This window comes from Miscanthus floridulus, chromosome 1, assembly GCF_019320115.1.
Source record: "Miscanthus floridulus cultivar M001 chromosome 1, ASM1932011v1, whole genome shotgun sequence".
Lineage (NCBI taxonomy): Eukaryota > Viridiplantae > Streptophyta > Magnoliopsida > Poales > Poaceae > Miscanthus > Miscanthus floridulus.
In genome coordinates this window covers 71,479,739-71,491,255 of record NC_089580.1, presented here as the reverse complement: position 1 = coordinate 71,491,255, position 11,517 = coordinate 71,479,739, and the positions used below count along the sequence as shown (strand labels likewise).

The 11,517-nt window shown below is 47.2% G+C and overlaps 1 protein-coding gene across 1 annotated transcript; it reads left to right on the top strand.

Annotated features, from left to right (window-relative positions):
• Positions 1 to 10,135: 10,135 nt before the first annotated feature.
• LOC136486829 (cortical cell-delineating protein-like) lies at positions 10,136 to 10,522 on the top strand. The gene has a single exon (XM_066483862.1). The coding sequence runs from the start codon at positions 10,136 to 10,138 to the stop codon at positions 10,520 to 10,522; it is 387 nt and encodes a 128-aa protein (XP_066339959.1).
• Positions 10,523 to 11,517: the final 995 nt, after the last annotated feature.

Sequence of the window (11,517 nt, the reverse complement as noted above, 5' to 3'; positions counted from 1 at the left end):
CATCCTAAGTATCCATGCCTAAACATGTAAATGATAACTAAAACCATGCTTCGAAACGTATGAAACATGCTCGTGAAACATGAATGTTGCATACACTTGTTTAGAGTTGTTTTTGCCCTAATTATGCTTGCCAGGTTAGTAAAACATGTTGGCTATAATTGTAAATCATCTAGAATTATTTAGCACAGTTTTTGGAGCAAAGTTTGTATTCAAGCTTTTGACAAAATATGCATTTGAAATCTTTATTGAAAATGGCCAAAAAATTCTCCCTATTTAACTTTTGCTTCCCAATTCAAAATCTATGCAAAATTTTTAGTTGGTCCCTAAAGCAAAGTTGTAGAGGATTAAATTCTAAGCAACTTTTATTTTTGGGACATTTTCAAGAGATGTCATTTTCTTGCTTAAAATGATATTTGAAAATTGGTATTTGAAAATTTCTTGAAAATAGAATTTGAAAAAGGGTTTTCTCCTTTCACGGGCCGTCGCCTCCTTTCTGGCCCACCAGCCGAAGTTGGCCCATGCTCCATGCCGTCCTTTCTGGCCCAACTTGCGTGCCTGGCCTGCCTCCGCGCTGGCCCGCTCACCCAGCCTGCCTCAGCGCTGCGCCGCGCCGTTCCCGCACGCCGCGCCCGACCGCGTCAGGGTGCGCTCGCCGCGTGGCCGACATGCGTCGACGACGCATGCCGCGCGGCAGCCCCAGCCTGCCTCGCCCTCTCTGTGCTCCACCATCAAAGCTATCCGAGCACGCGCACACCACTCCACCCCGCACGCCATCCCGTCTCCTCCTCCTTCTCTCTAGTTCATAGCTCCGCGGAAGCTCTCGCCACCGAACGCCACCGTAGCCCCGCCGGCAAAATTCACCGCTGATGCTCCACCACTGCCCGCAATCAAGCGCACATAGCTCTGCCTCGCTCCCCGGCACCTGGTGCTCGCGGCTGTGACACCTTTTGAGCCAAGGTATAGCGTCTTGCGCGTTTCGCCGCCGTCGATCATGGCGCCGCCGTGCTTGGCTCGCCGTGGAACACGTCCTCCTTCCCTCCTCCATCCTTTTGTGTAGTCTGCTAAGGTTCGGCACTCTCTTGCGGACCCCGCGCGCTCGCCTGCTTGCCTGGACCTGGCCGACAACGGCCGCTGGCCAGCTAGCAGCGCCCGCGCTGCCGTGGCATCTGGAACGCCGGCGTGGCGTGGCTCCTTCGCCTCGGCCGAGCTGGGCCAGGATGGCTTGGGCCGAAGCCCCGAGCCAGGCCGCCGCCCTCCCCTTCGCTCGGTCTGCGCAGGCTGAAAGTGGCCGTGGGCCAGTTGTTTCCATGGGCGGCCCAGTAGTAATAGAAAAAATACGTTTTTAGTTTTCTTTTATTATTTGAAAAGAGAAATACTTTGGAAAATGTTTGTGTACTCATTTTGGCTCCAAATTTGTTGAAACAAATTTTGCTAGGTTTCTTGTCACTAGATCTATATGATAAAAATATTGCATGTCATTTTTGAGATACTTTTCTGTAGAGCTTTAATTAATTCTTGATATTGCGGATATCTTGTAAAATGGTTAGTAAATCCTATATGTATCAGAAAAATATGCTTCCAAGTTTATTACTCTTCTTGTGTAATGTACTTCCTAGGAAAAATATATGCCATGCATGTCCTGTAGAAAAATTGTGAGATGTAGTTCAAGTGCCTTTAATGGTTGGTTTTTGTTATTTTTGCTAGAGAGCAAAATTTGTATAAAACATGCATGCAATAATTTTTGTACAGTGATTGTATGCTATGAAGATCATGGGAAAAATACTAAATCTGTTGTTTGACACTTTTCATAATACAAAGTATTTTCACATTCATAATTAGGTCCAAGCTTGTCATTTTTGTGTAGGCTATTCCACTTATCCAAATGCCATAAAAATCTGATGGTAGACTACTTAGGGTAGTACTGTGCTATGGTAATTTTCTAAAATTTTTCTAAGCTATAAAAATAGATGTTGTTATTCAAACCTATTATTAACTAGGGTTAATCAAATGTTGCTTTGTGTATGTTTAAGAAATTAGTGAAGCTTTGATGTATCTTTGAAGCATTTAATGAGATGTGTTGACTTAGCATCTTAGTAGTAGAAGAGAAGGCAGTAGATGACATGTGCTTGTAGTATATGTTCTTGGATGATGTTGACTACCTTGCATTCAAGCATATCCATTGTGTTCATTTCATCCGATGCACTTTTTGCATAAGCACTTACGCATATGCATCATATAGGATCACAAACCGAGAGGCCAGTCGTCATACCCAAGGAGCCCGAGGAACAGCTCGAGGTGCAGCCGTAGGAAGTGACCGAAGCCAACGAGGAGGACATTGAGGAACTTCTAGAGTGCCCCGATCACCGCCCGAGCTCCTTCGAGAGAGGCAAGCCCTGGTGCATTTTCTCCCAGGTTTACAATTATTAATTAAATGCTTTACTTTAATTGATGCATTACGTTCAGGAGTTGTTTGCAACCATTGCTGCATTACACCTTGTCTACCTTTGTTATACTATATCCTCATTACCCTGGTATCCGCAGTCGAGTCAATGCTTAGCTGGCTTAGACCGGTAGAAGTCGGGTGATTTCCTGTCACCTGCGAGCTATAGGTGGTTACCTGGATCTGCTCGGATAACTATGTAGTCATGGTATAACTAAGTGTTAAATGAAGTTGAGACCGGACGGAGACTTACAGAGTTTTGGACTGTAGTGCTTTCCGTCTGTGTCGATTAAGGACCGACTGTTGTTGGGCCTCAAGTCATGTTGAACGCATGCCTTACATTTAGCTGGCCGAATAAAGTACCTTTTGACCGCGAAGCTGGGAGATTATTCAGACTGAGTAGATTGCCCGCAGCGCACTGTGCCGGAGCAGGTGTGGTAGGACACGGGGGCGAGATGATAAGACCAAAGTGCAGTCGGTTGGCCCCTAGGTACATGTGGTTCCTGGCAAACTCGAGATTCCTGGATAGTTGACTCGGTGACCAATACCTCACTTTAGCGGGTGAGTGAGGTTTGTGTAAGGAATAAATCACCAGCTGGTTAGGAATCGATTCGAATCACCATCGCTCCTGGATAGTGAGCACTTGACTTGAGTGACTTCATCATAGTAATGTTGATGGAACACTTGGACAGTTATAATGAATATGACATTATGGAAGTTGTTAATAATCATTGGTTATCATTATTTGCTTAATCACATGCTTGCTCTAGTATAGGTGCAAATGTAGTCGATAGGTTAATAATAATTAACTTGACAATAATGCTTTTGGAAAGGTTCTTGAAATGCTAAAAATGCCTCTTTTTGCAAATGAGTCAGCTACCCTACTATAAAGCCCTTCATAATCCTTGGTGTCACTTTATTTTTGGTTATGTCGGGTAAGTCTAGCTGAGTACCTTCTCGTACTCAGGGTTTTATTCTCACTTGTTGTAGATGGGCAGATGTATTACGGCTACTATATCAACTGCCTCTATCCTACGATGGGTGATGCTTAGGACCATGGGCATGGTTATTCCTTATGTCTCGTCTGATGCTTTTGTTGGAGATGATCATTAGCTGGCACTGTATTTGAACTCCGTGTGAGTGTGTGTGGTTTTGAACAAATGGCTTCCGCTACTTCTATTTGAACTCGTTTTGTAATAACTAGGTTTAAACTCTGATGTATCTGTGATGCGAACTTTTATGTAATATGTGATGGTGACCGCTAAACTTATTACGATCTTGGTTGGGATGTGAGTTGGTTTGAAATCCTTCGTGATTTCATGGACTACTGGGTTATATGGGCTTAAGTTTGCTAAATCGTCTGCTCTGGCGGATGATTTTCTTACTTAATTTCGTATAATTGGTCGGTTCTGTTATAGTTTATATTAAATATAAACACAAAATCCACCATAACACTAAGTGTTCACCAAAAGCTGCTAAGAACTTTTATACAATGCTACAACATATGTTTTTTTCTAAATCTATTGGGTACTGCTCTCTCCTTCGCCGAACCGATCGATGTCTCTAGCCAGCCTCTTCGTCGATTCTTCTGCCTTGTCCTCTAGCTTGGCGATCTTCGCCGCACCCATCCCTCGGGCATACCCGGTCACCACCCGCTGGAGATCCACTGAAGGGTAATGCGACCGTAGTTGTGCAAGTGCATGGACGACGGCTCCATGGGCGGTGCTGCATGTGAACTCTTTGAAGTCTGACCACACCATACGGCACCAGTCTAGGATTGACCGAGGTAGCGGGTCTCCAGGCAGCAGCTCTCTCCCTTTGGATGGTTTGAAGCCAATGTAGTCAAGCACGGGCTTGATCCCTGTTGTCATCGCTTCAATCTTCTCATCCCACGCTTTCACTTGGTCTCCAAAGACTTTGAACTGCGTGTGCGCCTAGTGCTGATACTTTGTAAAAGGCAGCTGTATGCTAAGCATGTGTCCAACGCTGCACAAGTAAAAATAAAGTGGCAAGCACTCATGTTTAAGATCTTTAGTGACCCTCTTGGCCTTCTACTCTGCCTCCTCCTTCCCTACAGTCAGTTGCATGATGGCCTCCTAGGAAAGGCCGAGCTCCATATCCAGTGATGCACATCATAGCCAGACATCTCACAACACTAAGCATTAACAAAACAAGATCCAAAATCATATGTTTCTGCTGGTCGGTACTACGGCTAAGATGCTCAGCTATCGACTAGCTCTTTGCCTCCATCTGCCGGTGCTCTGTCTCCAACACCCGGACTTTCACCTCCAAATCTTCTCTACGGTGGCATTCTTGGAGTAGGCGCGCCTGGAGGTCATTCACTAACACCTGTAGATTCTTATTCTCCTCCAGCACTGGGGTCATCTCCTCTAGTTGCCATCGGCGCTGCTTGGACACTTTCATGACATTCTACAAAGGGCAAGGGGTCAAAAGACTGCCATCTTCAATGGACATAATAGAAGGATTTTTTAGGTTTACCTCAATGTGGCCGATCATTGCCGCCACATCGTTTCTCAGCCTCTTCATCTCTACGCTCGCCTCCCCCTCCAGCATTTCCAACTCTTCACCGTGCTGGATAACTGTGTAGAGAAGCTAGGGAGGCAGAGCGGGCTCCTGCGCAATTTCTTCAACTTTGATAGTAGCCGCCTATAGAGGTGCCCTCCTTGGTCGCTGTCGTGCTCGGATGGGTCGTCCGAGCCTTACCTCCACTATCGATGCCGTCGGTACCATTGCTCGCTCAGCAACTGTGGCTGGATCCCACGCCACGCTGCTCGACGCATCCCCTACGACCCCTGCTCCTGCTCCGATAGGATTAGCTGACATCGCTGCTGTGCTCCACAACCCCTCATCACTTGGATCACCATCATCGTGCGCCCCATTGCCAGGCAAGGTCGGTCTGGTAACTGTTGGCTCCTCCGTTGCAGGGGCGACTGGTTCTGTAGTCGTTAGTTGCTACATAGTGGGGGCAACTGGATTTGCCCCCCCCCCTTATCCCTACTAGGCGTGGGGAGTTTTCATTTCCTCCACATGCCCCTGCCATCAGCAGCAGAAGGCTGCAGCTCCTCATTTGACTCTGCACTTCAGTAAGCAAACAACTTGTCAAGAAACAAAACACCGTGCTGGAGAAGAATTGCTCACAAAGAAGGAAAGTTACAATTTGGACTCCCACCGCGCTGTTCAGAACTAGCGCAGTCGCCTAGAACCACCTAGTCCAGCACCCAAACTGCCCGGCGTCTCCACTACCGCAGCTAGAGTAACTCGTGCGGTCCCGGGGACTATGGTGGCCACCTACGCTACCACTACTAGAGTCGTCCACATGGTCTCAGTGACTATGGTAGTTGCCCAGGCAGTCACTACCGGTGCCACCCAAGCTACCATCGCTGGTGTCATCCGAGTACTATCGGGCATCACCATTGTGGCCTCTTGCATCTGTCGCCTCTCGCGCGTCTCTGCCCCAGTCGGCGTAGATAGTGGAGGCATCACGACCCTTGGTGAAGGAGGCACCGTCGGTCCATCATCATCTGACAAGCTCAACACCACCATCTGCCATCTTTGGGGCTGGGTGGTACCTCCAATTCTCATCAGCATCTCCTCACAATGAGATGACCCTACCATCTTTCTTCTCTTTAGGGACAACTCCTCGCCAGCAGGACGCTTCCCCCGAAGCTTCTCGCGGACATACGACATCCACTCATCTTCATCTTTGTCATCAAGGTCGAACGTGCTATCCCCACTAGCCTCTGAGCTGGCTTGACACCGGGGACTGCTCGGCTGGGCATCAACACCCCTCGACTAGTTAGCCGATGGCACCGCCGAGAAGTACATGGCCTGGTCCTGCCCACAAATCTTTAGGAACATGAATGAGTACATTGCAATAGATAAGGGATCAAGTGAAACCAAAAAGAAGACTCTTACCCGTGGTGGGAGGCTCCCTACACTGAAGGGCCTCTGCTGATCGTCGATCCTATGATGCCCCGTGTGGTTGAATATCATCGAGATGTGTCGCTTGGCTTCATCCTGACTGATCTCCTTGGGTACCTCATGGGTCCCATCGGTCTCCCCCGGAATTCATACCCGGGATGTGCCCTCTACTTGCTGGGCTAGACCCACCGAAAAGTAAAATTTGTTGCCACGATCACCTCATCCAACCTTCTCTAGTCTATCAGCGCTAAGAGCTCCATCACTTGCTCCATTCCATTGGTACTAGGCCTCTCCGACCATTTGGCATTGCTCACAAGGATCTGATCAACGTCACATGCCACATACGGCTCTGCCTGTGGCATGTAGAACCATCGCTGCGCCCAATACTTCGCATTTGTGTTCAAAGGGGTGGTGATGTATTGACCCACCATCCCATCCTGAAGCTACAAGTACGTGCCGCCTACGATCCTAGATCCAGATCCCTCGGGCTTTCAAACAGATGAACTAGCGGAAGAGATCAAAATAGGGAAGAATACCAAGATAGGCCTCGCAGAAATGGATGAAGATAGAGACATGAAGGATGGAATTTGGGCTGAGATTGCAAAGATTGATCCCATAATAGTCAATCAATCCACGGAGGAATGGATGGATTGGAACACCAAATCCGCGATAGAAGTAATTTTCAAAAACTACTAATTCATCTCCACGAGGAGTAGGAAAGCTCTCACCGCAAGACGGACGCCATCCCGCCATCACCCTATTGGTCAGCACATCATGCACCACCAACTGATTGAGCGCTGCCTCGTTGCTGATGGACTCCACCCACTCCTCGGCGCGATTGAGCTCGCGCATTGCCCTACTCAAGCCGCCACAAGTTCTTTTCGGCGCTACTTAACAAATTTGTGGCCTGGAGGAGACTACACATTTGCAGCTGCTCTAATGGCAGAGTAGTTGCTAGGCACAACAGTGTGGGCGCGAGGAAGAAGATGAAGTGATAGAGAAATAGTGGGGAATGTGCGCCGGGGCCGCGGTGCTCTTATAAAGGTTTGACCCCTGACTTTTCGCCTCCTAGGGATTTTGGGAAACCACGCTTGCCCTGCTGCCTTTTCTCTCGACATCTCTGCGCGCTGCTGGGCCGCCGAATGGGCCTGGTGGACCATTACGACAAATTGTGTCTTACGCGGGCAACGCAATGGAATTCAACGCTAAGTGTTGCTTCGGCGGAGTTTTTAGACATTTATGACAAGATATTTTCTTTCTCTGACCCTGCTACAAGATATCTTCGCAATCTTCTAGCAGGCTCGGGGACTACGTGTGTACGCATCATTTTGCGATGATTGTACTTCTTTCCACGCTGCTTGTCTCAGCTACGCTGGTGACTAGTTTTCAGCTAAGCTGGAGACTAGGTTAACACCTGATGACTACTACTTTGGACCCTAGCACCACGTGATTCCTTCACCTATTGCCAGGCTCAGGAACTAAGTGGGCACACTTCATCTAGCGGTGAATGTGCTTATTTCTAGACTTGGTTTTCTACAAAGCGACTAAGTCATAGACTGTAATCGTCCAACTCCCTGTTTTGGCTCTAAGAGTCAAATTTTACCTAAGGCATCGATGCTAAGCATCTCTTTTCTCTCCTGAGGGACTAAGTTCCTCCGCGCTGACTAAGCCAGAGGCGCTAAGCGTCCAACTTCGCCACCCAGAAATTAAGTGAGCACACCTTATCTAAGATGGAGACTTCAAATTTTTTTTACTTGAGCCCCTTACATCCTTCCAACAAACCTCAACTTCGAGGGAGTCCGGTTTTCATTGACCAGTCCAACTGCTCATACATCTGCTTCAACAGCTTGGACACTCGTTCAACAACTCAGACGCTCATTCAACAGCTCGGACGTTCGATCAACAACTCGGATAAACTCAAGATGGTGTTGCTCAGTGGATACAAGGCGCTCGGGGACTAGCTATGGGGGGATGACCCCCGATACCCACAGGGTTGTACATGGGCCGAGCCGCTAGGGGAGGCCCAGCCCACAAGACTACGCCATGCGGAGCACGACACAAGTCGACGTGCCTCGCAAGGCTATGACAAGATCCTGTTCGGATATGCTAGATTCAGCAATCTTTGTACTTCATATCTTGTAAACCGACCAGGATAGAAACAACCGACTTGTAACCCTACCCTCTGGGCTATATAAGACAGGTAGGGACCACCTCGTTTTCATCTAATCTCTCATAATATAATCCATAAAGATACATGACGTAGGGTACTACGTCAAGCTGACGGCCTAAACCTACCTACAACATGTTCGTTTGACTGGGCTTGTTCGTTGCTGGATCGTGAAGAAGTACTGCTGACTGGTTTGGTGTGAGAGAAAAATATTGTTCCGGCTAGAAATTTACGATCGTTTACGAGGGAATAACCCAGCCGAACAGGCTGCTAATCGCTGTTTCTTGCGTTCTGTGTCACCATCCAGTTTTCTCACGCGCACCTTCACCGATTCATCTACTACCGTGGGTATACCCTTCATTAGACTGCCGGACGTATTTCGCCGACAGGGACCTTACAATATTGTTCATCTATCTTGGAGACTTGGACATATATACTATGGCAGCGTTCGGCTGGCTGGCCCGCTCGGCTGGGGCTGGGGCGCGCACTCACACTACTCCGACTGATTGTTGTGAGAGGAAAATAATGTTCTGTCTGAAAACACTGTTCATGAATAGTGTTTTCAGACAGAACATTATTTTCCTCTCACAACAATCAGTCGGAGTAGTATTTTGGCTTATTTTTCAGTCCTGCCGAACACTCTCTATGGCTATTGCAATTCTACTAGTATTATTCGAGCTCAATTCATAGAGAGCGCGACGTGCCCATGTTTGCCCGACGCGGCAGCACGCGTAATGACGATGTAATAATAAATATCAAAGCCGGAACCATGCTTCTTGTGTTCAAAACAACGTTTCATGTCATCGCTGATTCACTTGTCTTGTTCCGAATTTTGATTTGTTCGTTAGCGAGATCAAAGCAAGGTTGGAAAATTTGATCGAGCGAATCATGGAGGATCGGATCGGAGTTGCTTGCATGTTGCAACCAACGATTTATCACAGGCAGCTGCTAGATGCAACGAGCTAGAAGCCAGGCCTGTGACAACTCGTTGGTGGGCGTGGAGTTCATCAACAGAGATTAGCTTATTCCATTTTATGTAGATGTGTCATGTATGCATATGTTTTGGAATAATCGTGACTCGTGAGGAAGTCCGTGCACATGTTTTGGAATGATTTCTGCCACCGATCGCAGAATACAAAATAAGGCGAGCACATCAGTTTTTCGTTAAAATAATAAACTTGGCAGCTTGAAATAATGATTCAGCTAGCACTATTGTATTTCTGCATTAATCTTTTTATATATTGCATAAGAGTCCTCCTAATTCATGCATCACTAGTAGCTTGCACGCTGAGTGTATTTGGCATGGTTTCTCAACTTGCTTCCTCTGTATCCCGATCCATATCTCTCCTTCATAACTGGCACATCCCAGGACAACCAGGCAACACTCAAATCACACATGTGTTGCTGATTATCCATGCTGCATGATGCACGAAGCCAATCACTAAAGCATCACCTTCCACACCATCGTTCAGCTATAAAAACCGTGCCAAACAGCATGAGAGGACCATCCCAAAGCACAAGAGCACGAAGTGCAGCACTAAAGCACCACTTCCTGGTCACACCGTAGTAGTAATAATCCATCACCAATGGCTCCCAAGGTTGCTCTCTTCCTTGCCCTCGGCCTCCTCCTGGCTGCCGCCGCGCATGACTGCGAACCCTATTGCTCGGGCCCAGTTGTCCCGACACCACCCCCACCGTCGCACAGCCAGGGACGCTGCTCGATCGACGCGCTCAAGCTCAGTGTGTGCGCCAACGTGCTCGACGGCGTCGTCAATGTTGGCCTGGGCCAGCACAAGGAATGCTGCCCGCTGCTGAAGGGGCTGCTGGACCTCGAGGCCGCAGTGTGCCTCTGCACTGCCATCAAGGCCAACGTCCTGGGCATCGTCCACGTCAGCGTGCCCGTTGGCCTGGAGCTCATCCTCAACAACTGCGGCAAGAGTTGCCCGAAGGACTTCACTTGCCCCCTTAACTAATTAATTAAGCTGATGAGCTGATGGATGGAGCTAAAGCCCGCATCCATGGAATGTACCCCTTGTGTTCAATCTCGCGATTCATGATTGTATTTCTATGGAGTTATATTTTAAATTTTAAGGAAATATCAAATAAGTTTGTTACAAATTCTTTCCCAGTACCCTTAATGATTGTATTTTTGTGGAGATGTATTTTAAATTTTAATTATCAATAAGAAATTTTCACGTTTGTTATTTTGAGAAAAAGGAGATTTATATTTTTCAGGTTCAGTGAACTCAAAGGCATTAGGACTATATCTTTCTAGCATGCATGTCTAGATTTGCTCTAAGACAAACTTTCCCAAGTTTCACTAATTTATAGTAGAACACATCAACATGTGCACTTGCAAATTAATTTAATTAAATTCACCATAAAATATACATTGATAGAGCATTTATTTGAAGGGAGGAGTTATGAACCAATTTGGTAGTTCGCGTTTTTTATTTTGAGAAAGAGGGGAATATATATGCACGATGACTACTTTTACATGTCTAAGAGCAACTCTAAGAAACTCTCGATATCCTTTCTACGGGTTAGGAATAGAGACTGTTGCAAGATAGGTACCAAAATTTTGTACCTCATATCTTGATGTGTTTGTACTAGCCTGATCGCACGAACACCTAATCCGTACTTAACATTTAATTGCACTTAGAATTGTACTGACTGACCTATGGACGTAGTTTCTCAGAGGGCTACTGAAGTTAATGTTCATTACTTATGGACGTAGTTGCCCAGAGGGCTGTTGAAGTTAATGTGCATGCTCGTAGCAGCAGACACCCGCCGGTGCTTAAGGGGAGATGGTGGACATCGGCACTGGAGGGTTATCGGCGGCTCGCTCAAGTCTTCAGCAGCACTCCCGAACTCACCTTAATCGGTTGGTCCGAGACACTACTAGTCTACTACAGGAGTGATTTCTAGGGGTGGCTGGTGAGGCTTTGTAGAGATGACTCGGTCAGTC